This window comes from Hydra viridissima, unplaced genomic scaffold, assembly GCF_058129835.1.
Source record: "Hydra viridissima isolate aposymbiotic clone 2 unplaced genomic scaffold, HvirCarnegie_v1 scaffold_17, whole genome shotgun sequence".
NCBI lineage: Eukaryota > Metazoa > Cnidaria > Hydrozoa > Anthoathecata > Hydridae > Hydra > Hydra viridissima.
The window spans coordinates 1,422,572-1,448,636 of record NW_028324316.1 but is presented as its reverse complement, the minus strand read 5'-3'; the positions used below and the strand labels follow the sequence as shown (position 1 = coordinate 1,448,636).

The 26,065-nt window shown below is 27.7% G+C and overlaps 4 protein-coding genes and 1 pseudogene across 26 annotated transcripts; 2 read left to right on the top strand and 3 right to left on the bottom strand.

Annotated features, from left to right (window-relative positions):
• Window positions 1-1,680: 1,680 nt before the first annotated feature.
• LOC145183586 (uncharacterized) lies at window positions 1,681-7,555 on the bottom strand. Of its 2 annotated transcripts, XM_090074472.1 has the most exons (9): window positions 7,293-7,555; window positions 6,942-7,025; window positions 6,238-6,753; window positions 4,400-4,486; window positions 4,007-4,075; window positions 3,824-3,925; window positions 3,151-3,240; window positions 2,986-3,051; window positions 1,681-2,892 (listed from the first exon to the last, which is right to left on the bottom strand). In XM_090074472.1, exons 1-9 carry the CDS (start codon window positions 7,441-7,443, stop codon window positions 2,012-2,014), a joined length of 2,046 nt encoding a protein of 681 aa, XP_089930598.1. In that variant the 5' UTR covers window positions 7,444-7,555; the 3' UTR covers window positions 1,681-2,011. The 2 variants fall into 2 exon arrangements, with proteins under 2 accessions (XP_089930598.1, XP_089930599.1); XM_090074473.1 differs by lacking the exons at window positions 1,681-2,892; window positions 2,986-3,051 and having other exon boundaries at window positions 3,180-3,284; window positions 3,796-3,925; window positions 7,293-7,518.
• A 3,316-nt stretch (window positions 7,556-10,871) lies between these two features.
• Window positions 10,872-11,387, bottom strand: LOC149876981 (uncharacterized). Its single transcript, XM_090074833.1, has one exon. It carries the CDS (start codon window positions 11,385-11,387, stop codon window positions 10,872-10,874), a length of 516 nt encoding a protein of 171 aa, XP_089930959.1.
• Window positions 11,388-13,181: 1,794 nt separating this feature from the next.
• Window positions 13,182-25,599, top strand: LOC149876979 (uncharacterized). 22 transcript variants are annotated; one of them, XM_090074770.1, is made up of 8 exons: window positions 13,184-13,680; window positions 14,754-14,794; window positions 15,174-15,327; window positions 15,870-15,967; window positions 24,404-24,468; window positions 24,675-24,790; window positions 25,101-25,160; window positions 25,378-25,599. In XM_090074770.1, exons 1-7 carry the CDS (start codon window positions 13,641-13,643, stop codon window positions 25,112-25,114), a joined length of 528 nt encoding a protein of 175 aa, XP_089930896.1. In that variant the 5' UTR covers window positions 13,184-13,640; the 3' UTR covers window positions 25,115-25,160; window positions 25,378-25,599. The 22 variants fall into 22 exon arrangements, 19 of the variants coding, with proteins under 19 accessions (XP_089930900.1, XP_089930899.1, XP_089930897.1 ...); XM_090074774.1 differs by lacking the exons at window positions 24,404-24,468; window positions 24,675-24,790; window positions 25,101-25,160 and adding exons at window positions 16,235-16,302; window positions 16,508-16,621 and having other exon boundaries at window positions 13,182-13,680; XM_090074773.1 differs by lacking the exons at window positions 24,404-24,468; window positions 24,675-24,790; window positions 25,101-25,160; window positions 25,378-25,599 and adding exons at window positions 16,235-16,302; window positions 16,508-16,621; window positions 17,204-17,429 and having other exon boundaries at window positions 13,182-13,680.
• Window positions 18,642-20,374, top strand: LOC149876980 (uncharacterized; annotated as a pseudogene).
• LOC145180644 (uncharacterized) lies at window positions 20,786-22,707 on the bottom strand. The gene is made up of 2 exons (XM_080055565.2): window positions 22,389-22,707; window positions 20,786-22,144 (listed from the first exon to the last, which is right to left on the bottom strand). The coding sequence occupies exons 1-2, from the start codon at window positions 22,585-22,587 to the stop codon at window positions 20,850-20,852; spliced, it is 1,494 nt and encodes a 497-aa protein (XP_079911691.2). The 5' UTR covers window positions 22,588-22,707; the 3' UTR covers window positions 20,786-20,849.
• Window positions 25,600-26,065: the final 466 nt, after the last annotated feature.

Genomic DNA, 26,065 nt, shown 5'->3' with positions numbered 1-26,065 from the left:
AAATTATTATTTTAATAAAACAGTGATTTTTAACTATAAGCTTTTTATAACTTTATTTGTAAATATTTTTAAAAGAGTTTCTTAAAGATTTTTAGTCACTAAAAAATATATCCATGTCTTAAGACTTTTTAATAACATAAATGCTTACATGTCTAATAAAGTTCATATATAACAATTAGTTAAGCTTGTGTATTTCTATCGTCAATTGACTTTTCGTGACTTTCATTTTTCTAAATCCAAATAGGTTGAAAAGCTCTAATGTTTTGATAAATAAAATGCTGAGGTGTAAGAGTTTGAACAGCACATGTTTGTTGCTGAGAGATCAGTGTTCTGGAAAGTAATTCCATAGAGGAACACAAACCCTTGCTTAGATCACTAATTGATTTACTAATGTCTTTTATGCAATCAGAAAAAGATTAATTGGATTCTTTTATGGCTTTAGTTAGATCTTTGCAAAGCTCTCCATCACTTTTCATTTCATTTAAAAAAAGTTTATCTCTCTGTGCTGGTGAAAGATTTTTTTCAAGCATTTTGCTTTTATTGTCAATAAGTTTTGGAACGACAGATGTTTTTCTTTTTTTTTGTTTTAATTCATTTTCATTATCGCTACAGTCCGAAATATTCTCGTGATAACTGATTACATTTTCATTATTATTTAAAGTTATTTTTTCACCACTTGAAATACCAAATGGTAATGGCTTACAATTAGCTGAACCACCCCATATCGAGACAAGATTATCAGTGTTCAAAAACAATTTTCCCACTGCCACTTCTTGACCCAGACACTACAGCTTTAGAAAATGCTTGTCTAATTTCTTTTGTTTATTCCTGAATTCTTTTTTTTCCTCTAGAAATTAACTTTTTTTTCTCGACAAAAATCTGTCCTAAGGAGGGCTTAGTCTTGACTAGATAGCTGTTTAAAATTGAAAGGTAAATTTGGAATGTCTGATTCTGAACCAAACAACTTTTCATCGACATATTTATTTGCCATATCCTTTCTGATATAAGAATACTGTGCTCGTTAGTCTAAATTTTTAAACATTATAGAGGATTTATATGCCTGTATAGACTCTATTAAATCTTCTACCATTTTTGCACTCCATTTAAATTGCTTGCTTAAACTTCCAGATACTTTTTTAATTTTATATTCGTCAGAATGTTTGCTTAAACTTCCAAAGACATAATTCGCTTTTTTATTTTCTTGAGAATTTAATTCTTGTATTACAACTTCGTCAGAGTGATTGCTTAAACTTTCACAAGCTTTATTAGTTTCATTATTTTCTTTACAATTAAATTCGAGCATTTCACTTTGGTCAGACATTTTTAGTTTATCTAAAAAAAAACGCATGCGTATTATGAAATAAACTGTCTCGCGTTGGTGGGATCCCACTCTAAACAAGTGAGATCTCAGTTATCCGGGCTGGCCCGTTTGTAATGCAAACAAGTTTAATTTTTATATGTAAATCTTAAAGCTCGCGAGATCTCGTTTAAACAAGCCAGCTCGGCTAAACGGGCTAGTCCGGTTCATATAAACAGCCCCCTTGAGATACAGCTTAAAGGATTTAAAAACGCCTCCGTTCTTCGAAAAACCAAAATTACATTTATTCGTTGTCTTAGAGACTGATTACAGCACACACAGACACATTAAAAACGGAGGATTAAAAAAAAATAATTGTTATATCATTTAATACCTTTGTAATTCACAGAAATCTCTTTACTTAGGTAATATGCTAATTGTAACCTAAAGCTGTTTAAAATAATGACCAGTACAATACACTTAACGCAACAAGCATTTTAAGAAAATCCATTATATTCGTATAAAATTCCTCAACGTTTATTCCATTTACTAGTATGTCAATTCTTGACGACTTAAGTAAAAGCACGAATAGCCGCAATCCAACCGAACAGAGACCTTTGCACATGTAATACCAAAGCTTTATATATTTTTTATGCAGGTCACATATCTAGGACTCGTGAGTTATGTCTGTCTACTTTCACTTATTCTGACCAATTATTCAGAGTCATCATTAAAAGTTAATTTTGAACCCTCAAACTTTTGAATAGATCCTTTGTTTCCTACAGATGGGGAACCGCGACCTCTACTGCCTCCACGTCCTCCTCCTCTTCTCCCACGTCCTCGATCGCTTCCACGACCCCCACCAAAACTTTCTTTGGGAGCAGCAAAAACGATGTTAATGTTTCGACCATCCAAATCTTTTTGATTCATTGCATTTTTGGCTTTAGTAGCACTTTCAACATCATTATATTCGACAAATGCAAAACCTCTAGACTTCCCTGTTTCACGATCTTTTACGACACGCGCATCGGTTGCATCAGAAAAAGCTGACGCTAAGCTGTCATTGTCTGTCTGATAAGATAAGTTTTTAACCATCAATAACTTTGTAGGTGTATCATTGTCAAAATTACCACCACCTCTGCCACCAGATCCAAAACCACCTCTGCCACGATCGGACTTACGCCCCCCCCTTGCAGAACCACCCCGACCACTTCCAGGAGTAGTAGGTTTACTATCAGCATTGTCACAACGAATAGACCTTCCATCCAACTCTGATCCCGTAAGTTCAATACACTTTTCCGCTTCCTCTTTAGAATCAAAATCGGCATAGCCAAATCCCTTAGATTGACCATCACGAGATATGATGCGGACACTTGAAGGTTTTAGACCATTATCGGTAAGAAAAGATTTCAAAGAAGATTCATCAGTACTGAATGATAAACCACCAATAAAAACACTAGCAGATTCTTTTCCTTTTTTAGCTGGAGTTTTGGATTTGTTATTATTATCATCTTCAGCTTTTCGCTTTTTAGAAACGAGAGTAGTCTCAGTCTCCATTTCTTCTTCTGAACTGCTTGAATCATCCTTCTTTGCCACTAAAAACACAAGTATAATATTTCAAGTAATAAAGTTAAACAGTATATAAAAAAATAGATGCATGTATTTAGGTTAAAGTGATTAAAGGTAACCTTTCTTTGGAACTGATTCTTCTTCATCAGTTGAAGATTCGTCAGGTTCTGCATTTTGTTTGATAGCTAGTTAAAGATAAATTAACTAACTTTAATTATAGTTCTAAATCCACTAAATATTCATTATTTCAATGGATAAAACAATATCTCAGGATTAATAGTAACCTTTTTTGGTAACAGCCTGGGGCTTTTCATCTTCTTCAGAACTTGAATCTTCAGAACTGGATTCTTTAGCTGCTTCCTTTTTAGAAACAGCTAAAAGATAAATACTGTTTTTAAATTATAAGCATTCAGCTTATCTGAAAAAAAAAAAAAAAAAAAAAAAAAAAAAAAAAAAAAAAAAAAGAAAAAAGAAAAGGGGGGGAGGGGGTTAAAGAATTGGTTAGCACTAATAACCTTAGGTTTAAAAAACTTAAAAAGTGCTTTAGTGGCATTCTCTGGTATTAGAAATCTCAATTTCATAACAACCTCATTCAAAGAAAAACATTTTGAGAATATTGCACAACACATTTTTATAATTGAGTTTTTAAATTAGTTAAAAATTATTTGCATTTTTTACATTAATTTACAGTATTATATCATTATTTATTGATTATTTATTGCCACTACTATAACTATTTCTCTATTGCATGAAATTATTGCATTTCAAGGTTTTTAAGTTATGCTTAAAACTTGTCAAAGGACAAAAAATTTACTCCAAACTTTGTCTTTAAAATAAATCTTGAATAAATCACAGTTTATATGTATTCTATTATTAGGTAAACCATAAAGTCCCGATAGTATGAGAAAATTATGAAAAATAAATATTACAAACTTTATAAATATACTCTAGAGTTACCTTTTTTAACTGGAGCAGGTTTTTGTTTTTCCTCCTCATCACTGGATTCTTCAGAGCTGGATTCCTTCTTAGAAACAACCTTCTTCGAAGCTACTGCAGTTACTAAAATGAAATATAAATTTCAGTATAACAAAGTTTTAAACTGAGAGAAACAAAAATTAGACAAAAAATTCAATAGAAAACCTTTTTTAACAGAAGCAGATTTTGTATCTTCTTCAACTGATTCTTTCTTTGCAGCTTTTTTAGGAACAACTGTAATTAAACAATTCATTAACTTAATGAGAAATCCTTGTACAAAATTCAGGCTTCACTGAACTAATTTATTATTATAAAAAAAAACTCACTAACTTTGTTTTTATCTACAGAAAGTGATAAACAAACTTCAAATAAAATTTCCAAAAAAATTTAGCTTAAATTAAGAGCTGTTTTAAGACATGAGGTCATTTACTGCAAACAATAGTTTCTTTTTTAAAAATCAAATTAAAAAAAAAAAAAAAAAAAAAAAAAAAAAAAAAAAAAAATTTCTTAAGCAATTGGTCATCTTTTTAAAATAAACTTTGATTTAACTAAAGTCACCTTTCTGAGTAGGAGCAGGTTTTGCTTCTTCATCAGTAGATTCCTCAGAACTGGATTCTTTTTTAGCTTGATTTTTTTTAAGAGTAGCTAGATAAAAATACAATTTCAATAACTTTTACTTAAACAATCCAATAATAATAAAAAAAAAACTCAAACATTTTATGATTAAATGAGAGTGTCAAGACATAACAAATCAACAATATATCTTTTGAAATAAAAAGCTATTGAAACCATGTTTTATGAAAAATTTTCATTTAAAATTTGAGTAAAAAGGGTCTTCATTTTTCTGTATTATCTTTAATAACTTTGATGACCTAAACTCATTTTAGATTACATTATGATAACAGCATTAAGTATAACTTCAAGAGTATGTACTTTACATATACTTTTTAAATAACAATATATATATATATATACACACACACACACACACACAAAATATATAATGTGTTATTATAGTATAATAATACATATACTCTTGTGCATTTGAGAGTGCTCAATACTATTGAATAATAGAGCAATATATATATTTTTATAATATATAAAATGAACTAAAACACCTTTTTATGGTTTTTATTCATTTTATATAAATAAATAAATAAATAAATGAATAAATAAATATATATATATAAGGCTTTAAAACAAAAACTTAAAAGTTGTTAACTAACACTATCCTAATGGTTTATCTTAGTAAAAACTGCAGCAAAGAAAATGCATGACATAATATGTAGCACAAATGTGAATAGAGCAATATTCTATAAAGATTTATTGCCTTAGTAAAATTGATTTTACACATAACTCACACAATAATATAGTTAAGTGAAAAAGTTTAGTTTCTAGTGTAGATATTTTTATATGGCTATGCACATAAATATTTGAGTGTTTACAATATAAATCTGTTAAAGAATGCTACTTTATCTTAGTCAAACGATACAAGTACATGTAATTTCTTTAAAATAATTAAAATAGTCAATAATTTAACACTTTGGTAGATTTACTCTAATATAAGAAAATTTAAAATTGATTAACATACATTTCAGGAATTTAAAACTTATTCAGAACTTGTAACACAAGTTACAATTTATAAAAAGTTAATAAGCTTTCAATATTGATAAATCCAAAAAGTTTGGGTTTGCTGTGAATTTTAATCTGTATAACTTATCAGGCTTGGTCGGGAAAGGCGTGCGATTGCACTCTAATCTTGATCACGCATAAAGTATTTATTTGCGACAGCTTGGTCATGGCTCTTAAGATATTTTGAGAACATTTCAAAATCATCTGCTGTGGACAAGTTGTTGCAACTAAATATTGTATGCGTGGTAAAGATTAGAGGGCAATTGCACGCCTTTCCTGACCAAGCCTGACTTATGGTTAAGCTAATAGGGCTGGTGTATAACATTTTGCATTAACAGATTTTTTTAAGTTTTAGAATAGTAAATAATGTAGTTTTAAGTTATTTCTTATAATTAATTATAGATGACAATAACATTCATAGTAATATTAACTAAAATAGATTGAAATATAGATTAGACACTTTTTAAAGATAAAAGATTAATTAAAAACATTTGTTTAAAACCTTTTATAAAATTTCTTACTTTTAAAAGCATTAAAGTATTTGCAATATCAAGGATAGTCCGAAATTAATTGCATAAAACTGGTAACAAGTAATTAAACTTTATCATTACATCAATTCAAATGTTTAATTCTTTTTAGAGCTGAAACACCTAACCCCACTACATTCTTTAGCCACTATACTTTCACTTGTTTATAAACTGTTTTATAACTTAAACCCTCTAAGTAGAATTTTAACTAAAAATTACTGATAAACTATCACAAACCTTTTTTAATTGGTACAGGTTTAGTCTCCTCCTCATTGCTTGACTCTTCAGAACTTGATTCTTCTTTAGCTGGTGCTTTGACAGAAGCAACCTTTTTTGCTGTAGGTTTAACAGCTTCTTCTTCACTGGACTCTTCAGAACTTGAATCTTTCTTAATTGGTGCTTTAACAGGATTACCTTTTGTTGTTTTTGGTTTGACAGCTTCTTCTTCTTCACTAGATTCTTCAGAACTTGATTCCTCTTTAGCTGGTGCTTTGACAGGAGCAACCTTTTTTACTGCAGGTTTGACAGCTTCTTCGCTGGATTCTTCAGAACTTGAATCTTTCTTAACTGGTGCTTTAAGGGAAGCACTTTTTGTTATTTTTGGTTTGACTGCTTCTTCTTCACTAGATTCTTCAGAACCTGAATCTTTCTTTGCTGGTGCTTTGACAGGAATACTTTTTGTTGATTTTGGTTTGACTGCTTTTTCTTCTTCACTAGATTCTTCAGAACTTGAGTCTTTAGCTTTTTTATTAGCTTAAAAAGTTATAACTAACTGATAAAGTAAAGATTCAAATGAGTGCTCTTTTAAGTATATATATATATATAAAAAAAAATTTGATAAAAAATGTCATTTAAAATTTTAATAGATATATTGTCAAAACAAACTTTAATCAAATAACTTTACATATATAAGCAATCAATTCATTAAAAAAATAACATACCACCATTTTTAACAGGTGCAGTTTTAGTCTTCACATCACTTGACTCATCAGAGCTGGACTCTTTTTTTACAAGAGGTTTCTTAACTAAAAAAAAAATTCATTTTAGATTAACATTTCTTAAACTACAAAATTTGTATAAAGAAGGAGAAAAATTACTACAGCCTGATAATTTAATACAATCATTTAAAAGAGAATTAAGAACTAACTATAAAATGACTAAAAAGTGATATATAGTTGTTAAAAATATACATCAGCAGCCATTTTATTACTTAGACCTAAAAGATAGTACATGACAATATTATCCAATCAGTGACATTAACATACGTTAAAAGCTGTTCATAAATTATTTACCTTCCTTTCCTTTTTGAACCACTTTCCCCTTTTGAACTTGAACATCTTCATCACTACTACTATCTTCACTAGAGGTTTCTTTGACCGGTATTTTAGATTTCTTAACTTTGGCAACTTTTTCAGTGGCAGCTATTACTTTTGACTTGGCCATGATTTGTTGCTCTCCTATCGATCACCACGAGGTAAAGGAAAGCGTACGTTCACGTGGAGGCAATAGTTTTACGGTAGTATTTTGACTCCCTGTATATAACACGGATGTGAATGAGAACGCCGCTATGTGACAGAGGATTTGAGCATGGACTCATAAGAGATGGATGTGCTACCCATTGTTTTTTTTACGAACCTTGCTCGTTGCACATTCTTACAAATCTTTTGTTTTAAACAATAGAAATTAAATTATATTAAAGTCTGTTGTATTCGTCGAAAGTTTTTGGTCTCGTCCAACCAGTCACATCAACTTCCTTTTAGGTATTCAAGATAACAGCAATAGAACCAAGCTTTAAACTTAATTTTATATAGCTAGACATTCTTAATATTTTAAGAAATAACGCTGATAATTATATAGAAATTGAGATCATTTACTTAACTACTTTAGTACATGTATAGCTTGAGATATAATAAATAATACAAAATATCAACTAAATTTGTAGCTACCTGGCCCAATAGGCACTAAACGCCCTTAGACGTCCACCGGACGTCTAAGGACGACCAATGAGGGAGCACAATAGTTTCATGTCCAGGGAACTACACCATCTATTATATTGCTGTAGACTTCCACTTAATGAATATTATAGAATTTTCCATTTTTATGTTTAACAACAGAAATATATACAGTTAAGGATAAACAACTTATACATAAAATGAATTTAAATACAATAAAGAAAAAAATAGTTTGTCACAGTTTTAAAGAATTTAGCAAGGCCAATTTATGGCAAACCGCAAGAATAACTAAGTATTTATTATTAACATGGTATGATTTACTAGCTATATATAAACTAATTTTTATTTGACAAAAACAAATGGGTTTTTATGTGCTTTTTATGACAGATGAAATAATATTTGAAATATGAAAAACGAAAGCATAAAATATCTGGCCGCATTATGCAAGATAATTATAAGTTTGAATAACTTTTAAAAGGTTTTGCATTATCAAATGAATTTAAAAAAATCCCTTTAGAAAATACATCTACTAAAAAATAATGCATTGTAGAATATATATTATAAAGTTTATAAAGTAGTCGAGGCAAAAAATGGCGACATATCGGGAAAAATACTCAAAAAATACACAAAATTAAGCCTGGTGAATGAAGGACCAAGAAGTTGAATAAAACTAGACATTGACTAAAAATTTTATTTAAGCTTTTTTACATTTTGCTATTCTCTTTTTAGTTATTTAAAAATTATCCTTACAAGTCTATTTTATTATTAACGGAACTTTGTTTACACGAAAAAAGTTCCCAAATTTACAAATGTTTAATATTGGATAAGTGATGAAAATCTGTTCGTGCCAACAACTAATTTCATTTACCTTGGTGTAATTTGTTTTGTAATATGTCAACGCGTGAAGTAGTTACTTTATTCTGAACAGTCTTATTAAACAAATGCTATAAAAGTTTAAACTAATACCACGTGATCAGAGTTTCTGTTTTAAATCTGTGGGGAGCCATTTTAATAGATTTTTTTGTTGACGGGTGAAAATTTAGAGTTTGTCGGACACTCGCATGGCTCACTGATTTTTGGGGGCTCTTTGACGTAAAACAATAGGTTGCACGTCCATCTCTTATAGGTCCATGATTTGAGTAACTTCGGGTAATTTGGACTACCTTTTTTTTTTTTTATATTGTCGCCAGATTTGGGTAGAAAAGTTTTGTATAGTATATCTGTTGCCTTAACATAATTCTTATCAAGAATTATATGTTTATGTAGAAGTATTTTATATGCAAAATTTCAAAAGAACCCAAAATAGCAAATGTTGAATTCAGGTGCACATTACCCGCAACAAATTATTTTTAAAAAATTTAAGAAGAAACTGAAATAAATTTTTAATTACTTCAGTTTTAGATAGATTTTAAATAATAAACATAAAATATGTCTTCTCGACATACAACAATACACATCTATCCAAAAATGGTCCCAACTACAATTTTGAGGACCAAAAAAACGACCGATGGGGCATTAATCTGCAAGGTCTCAGATATCACCAGATGTAAAAATTAAAATCTAATCTCTAAAGCCAAAGGAGAAAAATACATTAAATGTTTTACCGCACTTTGCGCTACTGATCTTACTTGGAGCCCCGTTGTAAATCTATTTTGTTTTTTTTTCACTTTTGGGTTATGGAGTTTTAAAAAATATTAAAAACTCTTAAACATATATATGTTGGCTATAACCAGACAAAAAATCAGCTCTTTAACACTTGTGGTTTGTGTACAGGGACCTAAAGTATAGGGTATGGCACTAAAAGCCTCTTTAAAAAAGAGACAACAGAGGCTTTACGTTTTTATTCAAACCTTATTATCGACTATGGAAGTTTCAAAATTTAATAGAATGTAGCCTTGGCATATGTCTTTCAGGCAAAAAAAATAGAAGGAAGATATCTTTTATCTGTGCAAAGATATAGCTCTTAAAGTAGGAAACTCGCCTTTTAAAAAAACGACCAAAATATTGCAGCTTTTTGTGGTTTTTATGCTTTTTAAAGACTCAAAGTTAATTACATCAAATAACTAATTTAGTAACAACATCATGTGACTAGTGGATATGGGATTCTATGGTTGTTAGACTTCACATTTGTGTGTACTTTGTCTGCAAAAAGAGTGCTTTTTCAAAGTTTTTTCTCTTAAAAAAAATTAACAGTTTAAAAATAATAATAAAAAATAACTAGTTTTATGTTTGCACTTTTCTTTCCCTATTTAAAAAATGTTTCTGCACTAATCTTTCTTAATTTTTATTTATTTAAATTTTTTAAATTTAAATTCATTTTTCTATTTATTTAGTTTAATTTAAAAAGTTTACCTTTATGTAATTATGAATTATAATTGTATCTTTTTTTTTAAATAACACAATGTTATTTTAAATTAATTAAATAAATTTAATGAGACAATAACCTATATCTCGAAAAGAAGAATTGATATCTTCTTGGAAAAACTTTTGGCAAGGTGAGTTTAGGTTCTTTTCATACACATTAACGTTTGGCTCTAAAATTATAAATTAAAAGTAAAATTAAGTTACGCAAACCATTAAAACATATATTACATTAATGCAACGACATGATAACATGTAATTGTATATATAAAATTATATATACAATGTATATATGACTTCTTAATAAACTTCAAATATATATATATATATATATATATATATATATATATATATATATATATATATATATATATATATATATATATATATATATATATATATATATATATATACAGTGTCTCAAAAAATTATCCGACCAAACATTTTTAAAAATATTTTTCCTAAAAAAAGTGCTGTATTTTCCTAAATTTAGACTTTTTTGGTAAACTCAAGATTAATGAAAATGAAAGAACATGTTTTAAATAGATTTTATTTATTTTAATGTAAAATATTTAATGTAAAAGATGACTTTAAGTTGAATTTCGATTTGTCGCTCCACAGGATCTTTTTCCAGAAACTTAACTGCATGTTTTTGAACTTCTTAGCAAACTCCAATCTTCTTTTCATGTGTTTCTTACTCAAATATGGTTTATTACGCACAAGTCGTCCTTGAAATCCCTGGTCTCGGATACGATTTCTGATTGTCTGATGGGATAATTTGATTCCATAATTCTCTTCAGCTTGCTCAGCCAGTTTTCGAGCAGAAATGAAGCGATTTTTCTTGACTTGTATAATTAAGTTTCTATCAAAACTTTTAGAAGTCTTTTTTTTGCGACCCTGCCCTTCTTTTGTGGCTGTTGTTCCGATCAAATTATACTTCTTCATTATGTTGGATACTGTATTATGAGGAATTCCAGTCTCTTGCTGCATCTGACGATATGTTTTACCCTGATTGGCTAGATCAACAGCTAAATTTCTCTGAGAAACAGTCCAGTGACGTTTACCTCCCACCATTTTACTTAAAAAAACATGAAACCTTCTTTTTATACATAATTTTTTTTTTACTACAAAAAAACAGTTTTTTGTTATGCAATTTCATTAATTGCATAAAAGTTTGCTAAAATATTTCAACAAATTTCACATAAAATTAATTAAACTTACCTAAATATCGCTTGGTCGGATAATTTTTTTACAAGCCTGTTCAATACTAAGTCTCTCTTAGGACAAATAATAAACCAACTGAAGCATGAATCAAAAAATATGAACGCTAAATAGCATACTATTCCCAATAGAATTAAAATGACAGACAAAGTAAGTATCGCTATTCATTGTTTTTAGTATAATTTAGAGCGTAAACATTTTTTTTTGGGATAAACTTGTTTGGTCGGATAATTTTTTGAGACACTGTATATACATATACATATATATATATATATATGTATGTATGTATGTATGTATGTATGTATGTATGTATGTATGTATGTATGTATGTATGTATGTATGTATGTATGTATGTATGTATGTATGTATGTATGTATGTATGTATGTATGTATGTATGTATGTATGTATGTATGTATGTATGTATGTATGTATGTATGTATGTATGTATGTATGTATGTATGTATGTATGTATGTATGTATGTATGTATGTATGTATGTATGTATGTATGTATGTATGTATGTATGTATGTATGTATGTATGTATGTATGTATGTATGTATGTATGTATGTATGTATGTATGTATGTATGTATGTATGTATGTATGTATGTATGTATGTATGTATGTATGTATGTATGTATGTATGTATGTATGTATGTATGTATGTATGTATGTATGTATGTATGTATGTATGTATGTATGTATGTATGTATGTATGTATGTATGTATGTATGTATGTATGTATGTATGTATGTATGTATGTATGTATGTATGTATGTATGTATGTATGTATGTATGTATGTATGTATGTATGTATGTATGTATGTTAGACATGTCCAAAAAACAACTTTTTTTAAAAATGTCTGAGCACAGCCGCTAAATGTGTTCTTTGTAATAAATTAATACTAAATTTAAAAAATTTTTGAATAAAAAAAATTTTTAGGGGTTGCTCAAGACCCTTAAACATCAGACAAGTCCCTAATATTTTGAAAAAAAAAGTTTTTTAAAACCATATCATGTTGGGTCTCAAAAGAAGTGAAATTTTATAAAAATTTCAAAAATATTAACTATTTTATATAAAAATTACCAGTTCAAATTTTATGAATTAAAAACTATCGTTTTTAAACAAAAAAAAAAAAAGTGCATATTTTTAAAGTTTTTTTTAATAAACTTTTTAATTTGTGTTTTTTATAAACTTTTTTTATTATTTTTGAAATTTTTATAAAATTTCACTTCATTTGAGACCCAACATGATATGGTTTTAAAAAACTTTTTTTTTCAAAATATTAGGGACTCGTCTGATGTTTAAGGGTCTTGAGCGACCCCTAAAAATTTTTTTTATTCAAAAATTTTTTAAATTTAGTATTAATTTATTACATAGAACACATTTAGCAGCTGTGCTCAGACATTTTTTAAAAAAGTTGTTTTTTGGACATGTCTAATGTATGTATGTATGTATGTATGTACCCAGCAAACATGTCAGCGTTGAATCAACGTTGAAAACCGGTCGCAGCGTAGAAAAAGCGTTACAGTGACAAAAACAACGTCTTTTCAACGTTGAATCAATGTCCGTTTTTGTGTACTAAATCGCGGTAAATTGAAACGTTGAATAAGCGTTGAAATTGTAACGTAATTTAGCTTCTCAAAATAAAACGTTTATTCAACGTGGAATCACTTTACGCAAAAAAGCCACTTTAAAACGTTTCAAAATTTATGCTTTATCAACGTTAAAATTAAACCGCTTTTTAAACGTTACATTTTCAACGTTGAAAAAGCGTTTAAATTTCAACGTATATTATCTTCTCAAAGAATCGCGTTTATTCAACGTTGAATAAAAGTACGCAAATAATCACTGTAAAAACGTCGCAAAGTTTAAGGTTTATCAACGATACACATTAGCTGCTTTTTCAACGTATTTAAGCTATTTATAAAACAACGTTTATTCAACGTTACATATACCTACGTTGAAAATGTGGTAATTAAAAAACGTTGAAAAAGTGTTTTTTTGCCAACGTTAATAAAACGTTGCTTTTGCAACGTTGAGGAAGTAGCACATCGACAATTTTTGTCTCATTGATGCCGCCATTACAAAAATAATTTGCCGTAATGGAAAGGCAAGGAAAACTTAACAGAATGCATGCAGATGGTATAAAGAATATTTTAAAGATTTATTTTATAACCTATTTTTATTGCGACTAATTTTAAACTTTTAGATTTTATATCAAATTGTATATAATATACATAAATCTCAGGGTAAATTCGATTTATTCAGGTTATTTTTGTCTACATTTTTATTTTATTTTAAGTTGACCATTTTAATAAAATGCTCAACTTTTTAAAAAAAGTTATTTCTTAGTTAGAAATAGTACCTCATTTTAATAATGTTCAGATGTACAAAGTAATATCAAAACTAATAATATATAATAAGTCAGACTAAATTTAGTATGTTAATAGACTAAATTTTAGAGACATATTGTGTGTTTGTTTGTCTGTATAATATATACATGCTTTTTTTAAAATTTCACATAAATGTATACAAATATAATTTTCAGCTCAGTCAGTAGCAAACTTTGGACATTTTAAAATTAGTTGTTGGAGTAATAAATCATTAAAAAACTTTTGGTTAGAGGAGGAAATTAAGTGGGCAAACATCCTGTGGTAGAAAAGTTTTTCAAACATTTTCAAAACATGACAGCTGTTTGTATATATACACGTAAATTATATATATACATTACATATATATATATATATATATATATATATATATATATATATATATATATATATATATATATATATATATATATATATATACACAATGGCTGATGATTGCCGAAAGGCATGAAACTTAGAGTTCCATAAAAAGGTGTTTTTATTCATTTTAATAAATAAATAAATATATATATATATATATATATATATATATATATATATATATATATATATATATATATATATATATATATATATATTATATATAGGGCTACCATAGTCCTGATTTTCATCAAGACTGTCCTGATTTGAAGGGTCTGTCCTGATTTGAAGGGTCTGTCCTGACTGTCCTGATCAGTTGCCAAAATGTCCTGATTTTAAAAAACCATAACAAAAAACAAAAAAATATCATTTTGACAAAAACTAAAAAATAAAGCAAAGAGAAAAATGGTGACTTGGCAACTCCAACTTCTCCATTCAATTTTTACTATTTTCTTGCAATTTTAGGCAGTGCTGGCAGAAATGGCAGTGGTAGCAGACATGATAAGGCAGTACTTTACTTTTGTTTTTGCTGGTTTGGTACTTTCCACTTTTACGAAGTTTCTACTTCGTGACAGAGGGTTTTTTAGTGTTAAACTTTTACTTTAACTTAAAGTAAAAAAAAATCCCAATCTCCAAGAAATAATTCTTGTAGTCATTACAAAAATGTAAAATAAAGCTGGTTTTTAATGTTGTATTTTTTGTCATTTTCACTTTTAGTGTGACAAGCTTTTGTCCTGATTTAGACTTTCTGCTTATTTTTATTTGTCCTGATTTGACAGGTTAAAAAAGACATGATGTCCTGATTTTTCCAAAATTTCATATGGTAGCCCTATATATATATATATGTAAATAAAAAAAATGATATCTATTTATTTTAAAAATTAGATCGAAACAGAGGCAGTTGTTATATCTTGTTGGGTAAAAGATGGTTGGTTATTTTGGCCAACTGGTGTTCATGCAATGAAAGCTGCCTATAATAAGTTTTCAATTGATGATTCCTTAAACAAGCTCAGAGTTAAAAGAATTAAAGTAACTGGAGGTCATTAAATTCTACTGTATTCATTGCTATTTTAATTGTTAAATATGAATAAAAAAAACTATTATTAATGTTTTATATTAATAGTGAAGTACATCATCAAATAAACTTTTTTCTTTCTAATTTGGGAAAAGTAATATTTTGAATCTGTTTATTTTATTATTATTGCCTAGATATATATTGTAATCTGTTTACACTTATTCTACATTTTAGTTTTTACATTTATTGTTTATATTTATTTTACTAAGTAATTACTAATAGATAAAGAAGTATGTGAAGGATTTAATTTCATGACTCTGGAATGAGGAATCTGAAGAGAAATGTGAGTAATTATGTTTGTGAATAATTGTGTTTCTTTTTGGATTTTTCTTTTCTTTGTTTTTTATATGGTAAAGAATAAAAAAAAAAGAATTGTATGTATTAAAAAAAAAATGTATATACATGCTTAATAAATTGCATTTTTTTTTTAGAATTTCAGAAAAAGGTTTTTAAACAACTTTTAGAAATTAAAAGTATGGTAAAGGATCTTCAAAATGTTTCTTTAGTTGTATGCGAAGATCTGCAAATAAATGCATTGAGTTCAATAGAACAACTTATTGAGCTAGATACTACATTAAATGACAGTGTCATTTTTTCTAAATGGGTAAGTTGCCCTGTTGCTATTGCTAGTTTGAATTTTTTGAATTTTTCTTTATGTTGTCATGGTAAATTTATTTATATTATTAACTGAAAAGTTGATTAAACAATATAATTTTATTTTATTTATTATAATTTGTCATTCTATACATAATTACTTTTTGTTTTTTCAACTTTCAATGTTTTTAATTTGTTTAAAAATGTAAGGGATTTTATAAAAGATTGCCTTTTATTATATAATTATTTAAACATTGATGAAAGATTTTTTTGAAAGCAGGTATCACAAATAGCAAAAATTGGTGGAGTTAACTTAAAAGATAATGTAAAATATGTTATTGTGCGGTAGGTAAATTTTCTACACCTTTCCAAGCCGAAATGGGAATGGTTTTTAATGGATAATTTAAAAAGTGTTTGCGAAATATATTTATTATATTAAATATAATTATACGCTTTTTTAAGCATATCATTCCATGTTTCTTTCCTGTAGCATGAATGTTGTATTGTACAATATTGTAAATATTGATTCAAATAATTACTAACTTTTTAGGCTGTTAACAATTGAGTTGCGCTGTTTGTTAAACATGAAGGGGCAACCAATTCTACAACAAAACCAAACAAAAGTTTGCTTTTTCAAAGACAAAATTGTATCGTGTTTTAGTTGGTAATATGTTTTGTTTAAACTTTTTAAGTATGCAGATTTTTACTAATAGCATTTAAGCAAGAAGTTTGAGTTTTGTATTTTAAAGAGTGTCTCAAAAAGATACCCAGATGAAGCAGGGATTTATGAAGCTGTAAAATCAATTCTGAAATATTCGCCAATAAATTTTTGTAGAAAGCAGAAATCAGAAGTTTAGAGTTTTTTAATGACATTTTAGGATATGATATGATTTTGTTTGTGTCTTGTGTAAAGCGCTTTTTCTAAAATATACGTTTATTTATTTAATCTTTCATTGTATTATAAATTGTTTTATTGATAGTAAAAGGTTGTTATATATATATATATATATATATATATATATATATATATATATATATATATATATATATATATATATATATATATATATATATATATATATATATATATATATATATATATATATATATATATTTATATTTATATATATATATATATTTATTTTTACTTTATAAATTTATTTATAATCATACTAATTCATTAACGTTTTTTTTTTTACATTTGCTATCAGACCACTAATGATAAAAGTTTTATTTTTTGGTTTAGATTCTGTATCTCAATGATATCCTAGCCTATCGATACGATATCCTGTAAATTGTATTTTTATATATTGTATAAATGTATATACAGACACTCACACTCATAAATCTTTGAAAAAATATTTATATTTTTATATATCTATGAATTGTATATTTTAGGCTTTTTTTATATTTATCATTCTATATTACTGTTGTTTTAAAAATCGATTTTGAAAATATTGCAAGTGTAGAGTTCAACATACAATTTTGTTTTATTTGCCAAATCAATATATATATATATATATATATATATATATATATATATATATATATATAAGCGTTGATTCATCGTTATATTTCAACCTTTATTCGACGTCTTTGAGTAACGTTAAATCGACGTTTTACTATCAACGTTACAAATCCTTGCAAAATCGACTGCTTTAACAACGTTTAAGCAACGCTTTTTTAGTAACGTTTTTTCAACGTTATGTTGCGACGTTTATGCAACGCTATTTTAGTAACATTTTTTCAACGTTTAGTTGCGACATTTTTGTAACGTTTTTTAGTAACGTTTTTTCAACGTTACGCAACAACGTTTAATCAACGTGTCTTTAACAGCGTTACATATCTTTGCAAAATCGATTACTTTGTCAACGTTTCCGCAACATCTTTTGCGACCGGTTTTCAACGTTGATTCAACGCTTACATGTTTGCTGGGCCCAGCAAACATGTCAGCGTTGAATCAACGTTGAAAACCGGTCGCAGCGTAGAAAAAGCGTTACAGTGACAAAAACAACGTCTTTTCAACGTTGAATCAATGTCCGTTTTTGTATACTAAATCGCGGTAAATTGAAACGTTGAATAAGCGTTGAAATTGTAACGTAATTTATCTTCTCAAAATAAAACGTTTATTCAACGTGGAATCACTTTACGCAAAAAGCCACTTTAAAAACGTTTCAAAATTTATGCATAATCAACGTTAAAAATAAACCGCTTTTTAAACGTTACGCTTTCAACGTTGAAAAAGCGTTTAAATTTCAACGTATATTATCTTCTCAAAAAATCGCGTTTATTCAACGTTGAATAAAAGTACGCAAATAATCACAGTAAAAACGTCGCAAAGTTTAAGGTTTATCAACGTTACACATTAGCTGCTTTTTCAACGTATTTAAGCTATTTATAAAACAACGTTTATTCAACGTTACGTATACCCACGTTGAAAATGTGGTAATTAAAAAACGTTGAAAAAGTGTTTTTTTGCCAACGTTAATAAAACGTTGCTTTCGCAACGTTGAGGAAGTAGCACATTGACAATTTTTGTCTCATAGACCAATTTCAAGTGACGTATAAGAAAAATGTAAACAATAAGCGCGCGGATACTGGCAGGCAAAACAAAGTAAATCCAGAAAACTTTAATGAAAGTGTTTGGAAGAAAGACATTACAAAGTTGCCTGACATTACTTGGAGAGACGTTTTAATTTTTCTCATAGACACTCCTAGTGAGTTTACAAAAGAAAATACCAAAGCATATAAATCATTGGAGGCATATAAAACATATTTTTTGTGTGGCCATGTGCAAGATTGTTGGTATGCTCCCAGCATCAACGAAGATTATTGTTTTATAAAAACTAAGGTTATATTTTATTTTTTTATTTATTACTTTAGAGACAACAAGTACAAGGTTTATAGTTGAAATAAACATAATCAGTTAATAATTCTTTATTTAGGTTCTTCCAAGCCAGCGAGTCAGCATAAAAAGTTCCATGTATGATGTATGGGTTTGTCTTCACAAAGATGGGTGGGTTAAAAAAAGCAGCTGCACTTGTCCAGTGGGACTAGGTTCAGCTTGCTCACATATTGCAGCTCTACTTTTTAAACTTGAGGCTGCTTTGCACCACCGTTTAAATAGAGAAGATGCGTCAACAAGTCAGCTTTGTTCATGGAATGCCTCAAAGCGCAGTGTTAATGCAGCACCATTAAGTGCTATGATTTTTAGCAAAAATAAAAAAAGAGGACAGTTACCCTCATTTAATGATCTTGCATTAAAAAAAAAAACGAAAAGTATAAGAGCATCAACTATGTTTAAATTAAATGGGAATTATTCATATATTGACCCATCATTTTGCATATCAGTCAGCGACTTTAACACTTTACGCCAATCCAATCCTAAATCTGTTATATTTACCAGCTTAGATAGTAATAGCCATCATAAATCAAGTGATACTGAGTCAGGTTCTGAAGATGAGATAAGTTGTTTACCAGAACCTATAACTAGCTTGTTTGATCCTAGTTGCAAAGATCTATCTCAGTTTGAGCTTTTAAAACACTCTAAACAACTTTATGATGACTTTAGTCAAACTTATTTTGAAAAACAATACGATCAACTTGCCAAAGTAACATATCAACAAAATCTATCATCAGCTTGGCAGGTTCACCGGGCAGGAAGAATTACAGCTTCAATATGTTTTAATGTATTTCACACAAATAAATTTGTTCTCAGTGAATCTCTTATCCAAGAAATCATGCAATATAAAAAAGATTTTTATAGCAAATTTACACAATACGGTAAGAAAATGGAAAATTGTGCCAAAAATACATTTTATGAGGTCCAGTTAAAGAAGCACAGCAATTTTTCGTTTATTAACTCTGGTTTTTATGTTATGGCTGATATGTCTTTTTGGGAGCTTCTCCTGATGGAATATTTACCTGTTCTTGTCATGGAAAGGGTGTTTTAGAGATTAAATGCCCATATAATTATAAAAATGGTTTTAACTGGCAAAGTGATGAAAAATTTCCCCTTAATAGTAATGGTCTAAAATCAAATCACCCTTACTTTTTCCAGATGCAATTACAAATGTTCGTTTGCAAAGTTAACTTTGGTGAGTTTTTTATGTGGTCCCCAGTTGAGCAAAACAAGTATTTACAGTGTACTGTACAGCGTGATAATGATTTTCTTAAAATAGTTGTTAATGTTTTGGCTAAATATTTCTTCAATGCTATTTTACCAGAAATTGTTAGCAGAAAAAGAGACGAAGGCTTTCAACATAGAAAACAGTATTGTTTTTGCATGAAACCTGAATTTGGTCTCATGATTTCATGCAGTAATGCAAGTTGTTCCAAAAAATGGTTTCATTACTCATGTGTATATGTTACAAGGAAACCAAGAGGTTCCTGGTTCTGTCCTCAATGCAGGAGTTAATTACTATATTTTTTTATTAAAAGTACCATTTAGTAATAACTAATATTTATGTTATGGTAATGTATTCATATTATATTTTTATTAGATATAGTAATATAACACAATAGAAGAATGTAATATTTAAATAAAATAAGCTATTTATACAAACAGTATGCACCTTTTGATTCTTAATTACCCACTGCAAAATGCCTAAGGCTTGTAACATATTTGCAAGGTAAACAGCTCTACAACATTATTTGCTGTATGAATCATTAGTTGGGCTCTGTGATGTTAACACAACCCAAAGGTTCCTTAGGCTTTTATATAGATAAAATAAAACTACCTTAGCTGTATATAAATACAGTTTATGTAAATATTTTTATGCAAAATGTAAATAGATTAATCAATAACATTGATAAAGACAGAAAGATGTGGTTTATTAGGTTGTTTTTTTATCTAATTTAGATTTCATACAATTCTGCAAAATATCATTGTATCACTTTATAATGCCTTTGTTTAAATTCACAAGGGCTGATATTACAACCATTATATCATCTAACAGATCAATTTGTCTGATCGGCACAGTGGTTTGTAAAATTCTAAATTGTTTGACTCTGCCAATAATGCGTTCAACATGTATTCTGACATTTGACAGTTGCCTTGAAGTTTCAACTTCTTGCGGACTAAATTGTGGTTTTCCTTTTAAAAATGCTGGAATGTAAAGGTTTGCTCCTTTCTCTGCAAGCTCATCTTTAATGAGGAATCCCCTATCTGCTAAAATGCAATCTCCAAAATTTATATATTTGAAAAAGCCAGATTGATTTGTTAGCTCCTTGTCCGAAACTCGACCTCCCCAACCACCAGACAAAAAAGTAATTGCACCTGTTGGACTGATCCCGATTAAGTATTTTACTGTATTGTGGTGTTTATAATTTGACCATGATTGAGCACGAGTTGTTAGATTTGATGGTCTTTCAATAAAAATCTCATAGCAGTCAATTATGCATACACAGTTTCTAAACTTCTTCATAAAACACTCTGGCAGGTTACTTCTTATTACACATTTACTAGGCCATTTTATTAAGGGTTGTAAGCAAATGGCTAGTACTGGTAACCAATTTCTCAAAATTCTGGATATTACACTTTCACAGACACTAAAACGAAATGCAATATCTTTATTCAACAACCCAAGTCGCAACTTTATAAGTATAACTAACAAATGGTTTTCTTTTGATAAACGAGATGAACAAAGCTTTATATCATTTGTCCTTGTTAATAAAGAAAGAATCCATACAAATGTTGCCATATTTGGTAGCCCTGTAAAAAAATTTAAATGAGCATTGTTTTTTTTTATTTTTTCAATGCTGAAAATCAAATCCCTTTTTTTAAGTTCTTCATTTTCTTGTCTTAAAATATAAACTTCCATGTTCCTATCACGTAATTCCATGACTAATTTTTGATTTTCCTCTTTTAATAACTCTTCCATGCTCAAATCACATTGGATACCAACACTTTTAAACAACACAGATTCTTCTGTGCTATTTCCAGAAAACTCCTCGTTTTCAGAAAACATAGATTCTTCAATAGCAATATTTTTTGTATAGCATTCTTCAGTTTTAACATATGCTGATTTTTCATTTAAAATATTATCTCCTGAAAATGATTTTTGTTTCTTTTCTCTTGATTGGTATCTTTGATATCGCTGCAATCGTTTATGACCTAAACTATTGGGTTTGTACATAAAAACTGAAGGTACATAATCTGGATGATTGGGTTCATCAGATCGTTTACCTATAAATAATATAAAATGAACATTATTATGTTACAATGATATAGCTTTGAGAGAACACATGATTACAAAAAGCTGTATAATGCAAACTAAAGTTGAGCTAGTGATCACTATAAATACTGTTGACTGTATACCTCAAACATTTTTAATAATACTATTTGTGTTAATTTTACCATTGCACTCACACTTAGATATAAATATAAAAAATTGTTGAATAAAAATGAACAAATCGGAGCTAAAAATGACCTGAAACAAAGTGTTTGCTGCATACACGAGCATTTTTTATCATCTTATCAGGCCAGTTTTCTCTATGAAGAGCATTCAGCCAAAGTTGTCGTCTGTTAAATTCTTTTGTGGAATGACCATTTGGAATGCGGTAAAAACTTAAAAACTTTGTAAAACTTCTTCTACTTGTACATCCTACTACACAGCAACTATCAGGCATTTTTTTAAAATAACTTACAAACGTATCTAGAGCTGTAATTTTAGGTCAAAAAATAATAAAATGCAAGTTTCCTAAATGTTTATTGCAGAATGTTTATATTTTTTGCCTGCCAGTTTAGTGCGCATGTCCACGGGATTGAATATTTTGTAAACATTTGAAATTGGTCTATTGATGTAGCCATTACAAAAATAATTTGCCGTAGTGGAAAGGCAAGGAAAACTTAATAGAATGCATGCAGATGGTATAAAAATTTTTTAAAGTTATATTTTATAACCTATTTTTAATGCGACTAATTTAAAACTTTTAGATTTTATATCAAAGTGTATATAATATACATAAATCTCAGGGTAAATTCTATTTATTCAGGTTATTTTTGTCTATACTTTTATTTTATTTTAAGTTGACCATTTTAATAAAATGCTCAACTTTTTAAAAAAAGTTATTTCTTAGTTAGAAATAGTACTTTATTTTAACAATGTTCAGATGTACAAAGTAATATCAAAGCTTATAAATTATAATAAGTCAGACTAAATTTAGTCTGTTAACAGACTAAACTTTAAAGACTCATTGTGTGTTTGTATGTCTGTATTATATATTCATGCTTTTTTTAAAATTTCACATAAATGTATATAAATATCTATACAAAATGAATTTCAGCTCAGTCAGTAGCAAACTTTGGACACTTTTAAATTAGTTGTTGGAGTAGTAAACCATTAAAAGAAAATTCTGCCTCAAACATTTTCAAAACATGACAGCTATTTGTATATATATATATATATGTATATGTAAATAAAAAAAAAGATATCCATTTAGATAATCTATTATAATGGCTTCACAATCTTGGGCTTAAGTTTTTTATTTTGAAAATAAGATTGAAACAGAGGCAGTTGTTCCATCTTGTTGGGTAAAAGATAGTTGGTTATTTTTACTGTATTCATTACTATATTAATTGTTAAATATGAATAAAAAAAACTATTATTAATGTTTTATATTAATAGTGAAGTGCAATATCAAATAAACTTTTTTCTTTCTAATTTGGGATAAGTAATATTTTGAATCTGTTTATTTTATTATTATTGCCTAGATATATATTGTAATCTGTTTACACTTATTCTACATTTTAGTTTTTACATTTATGGTTTACATTTATTTTACTAAATAATTATTAATAGATAAAGAAGCATGTGAAGGATTTAATTTCATGACTCTGGAATGAGGAATCTGAAGAAGAATGTGAGTAATTATGTTTGTGAATAATTGTGTTTCTTTTTGGATTTGTCTTTTCTTTGTTTTTTATATGGTAAAGAATAAAAAAAAAAGAGTTGTATGTATTTAAAAAAAAAATGTACATACATGCTTAATAAATTGCATTTCTTTTTTTTAGAATTTCAGAAAAAGGTTTTTAAACAACTTTTAGAAATTGAAAATATGGTAAAGGATCTTCAAAATGTTTCTTCAGACATATGCGAAGATCTGCAAATAAGTGCATTGAGTTCAATAAAACAACTTATTGAGCTAGATACTACATTAAATGACAGTGTCATTTTTTCTAAATGGGTAAGTTACCCTGTTGCTATTGCTAGTTTGAATTTTTTCTTTATATTGTCATGGTAAATTGATTTACCTTATTAACTGAAAAGTTGATTAAAGAATATAATTTTATTTTATTTATTATAATTTGTCATTCTATACATACTTTTTGTTTTTTCAAGTTTCAATGTTTTTTAATTTGTTTAAAAATGTAAGGGATTTTATAAAAGATTGCCTTATTTTATATAATTATTTAAGCATTGATTAAAGATTTTTTTGAAAGCAGGTATCGCAAATAGCGAAAATTGGTGGAGTTAACTTAAAAGATAATGTAAAATGTGTTATTGAGCGGTAGGTCAATTTTCTACACCTTTCCAAGCAAAAATGGCAATGGTTTTTATTGGATTATTTAAAAAGTGTTTGCGAAATATATTTATTATATTAAATATAATTATAGGCTTTTTTAAGCATATCATTATATGCTTTCTTTCCTGTAGCATGAATGTTGCATTGTATAATATTGTAAATATTGATTCAAATAATTACTAACTTTTTAGACTGTTAACGATTGAGTTGTGCTGTTTGTTAAACATGAAGGGACAAATCAATTCCACGAACAAAACCAAACAAAAGTTTGCTTTTTCAAAGACAAAATTGTATCATGTTTTAGTTGGTAATATGTTTTGTTTAAACTTTTTAAGTATGCAGATTTTTACTAATAGCATTTAAGTTTCAATTTTATATTTTAAAGAGTGTCTCAAAAAGATACCCAGATGAAGCAGGGATTTATGAAGCTGTAAAATCAATTCTGAAATATTTGCCAATAAATTTTTCTAGAAAGCAGTAATCGGAAGTTTAGAGTTTTTTAATGACATTTTAGGATATGTGATATGATTTTGTTTGTGTCTTGTTTAAAGCGCTTTTTCTTAAATATACGTTTATTTGTTTAATCTTTCATTGTATTATAAATTGTTTTATTCAAGCTTTTCAAATTTAAGCAACTACAGTCAGCTAATTAGATTGCTTCAGAGAAACTGATGATAGTAAAAGTTTATATATATATATATATATATATATATATATATATATATATATATATATATATATATATATATATATATATATATATATATTTATATATATATATATATGTTTGTTTTTACTTTATAAATTTATTAATAATCATACCAATTCATTATAATTTTTTTTTTACATTTGCTCTCAGACCACTAATGATGAAAGTTTTATTTTTTGGTTTAGATTCTGTATCTCAATGATATCCTGGCCTATCGATACGATGTCCTGTAAAATGTATTTTTATATATTGTATAAATATATACAGACACTCACACATATAAATCTTTAAAAAAGTATTTATATTTTTATATATATCTATGAATTGTATATTTTAGGCTTTTTTTATATTTATCATTTTATATTACTGTTGTATTAAAAATCGATTTTGGAAATATTGCAAGTGTAGAGTTCAACAAACAATTTTGTTTTATTTGCCAATTCAAGATATATATATTTATTTGCCATTTCAAGATATATATATATATATATATATATATATATATATATATATATATATATATATATATATATATATATATATATATATATATATATATATATATATATATATATATATATATATATATATATATATATAAGCGTTGATTCAACGTTATATTTCAACCTTTATTCGACGTCTTAGAGTAACGTTAAATCGATGTTTTACTATCAACGTTACAAATCCTTGCAAAATCGACTGCTTTAACAACGTTTAAGCAACGCTTTTTTAATAACGTTTTTTCAACGTTATGTTGCGACGTTTATGCAACGCTTTTTTAGTAACATTTTTTCAACGTTTAGTTGCGACATTTTTGTAACGTCTTTTAGTAACGTTTTTTCAACGTTACGCAACAACGTTTAATCAATGTGT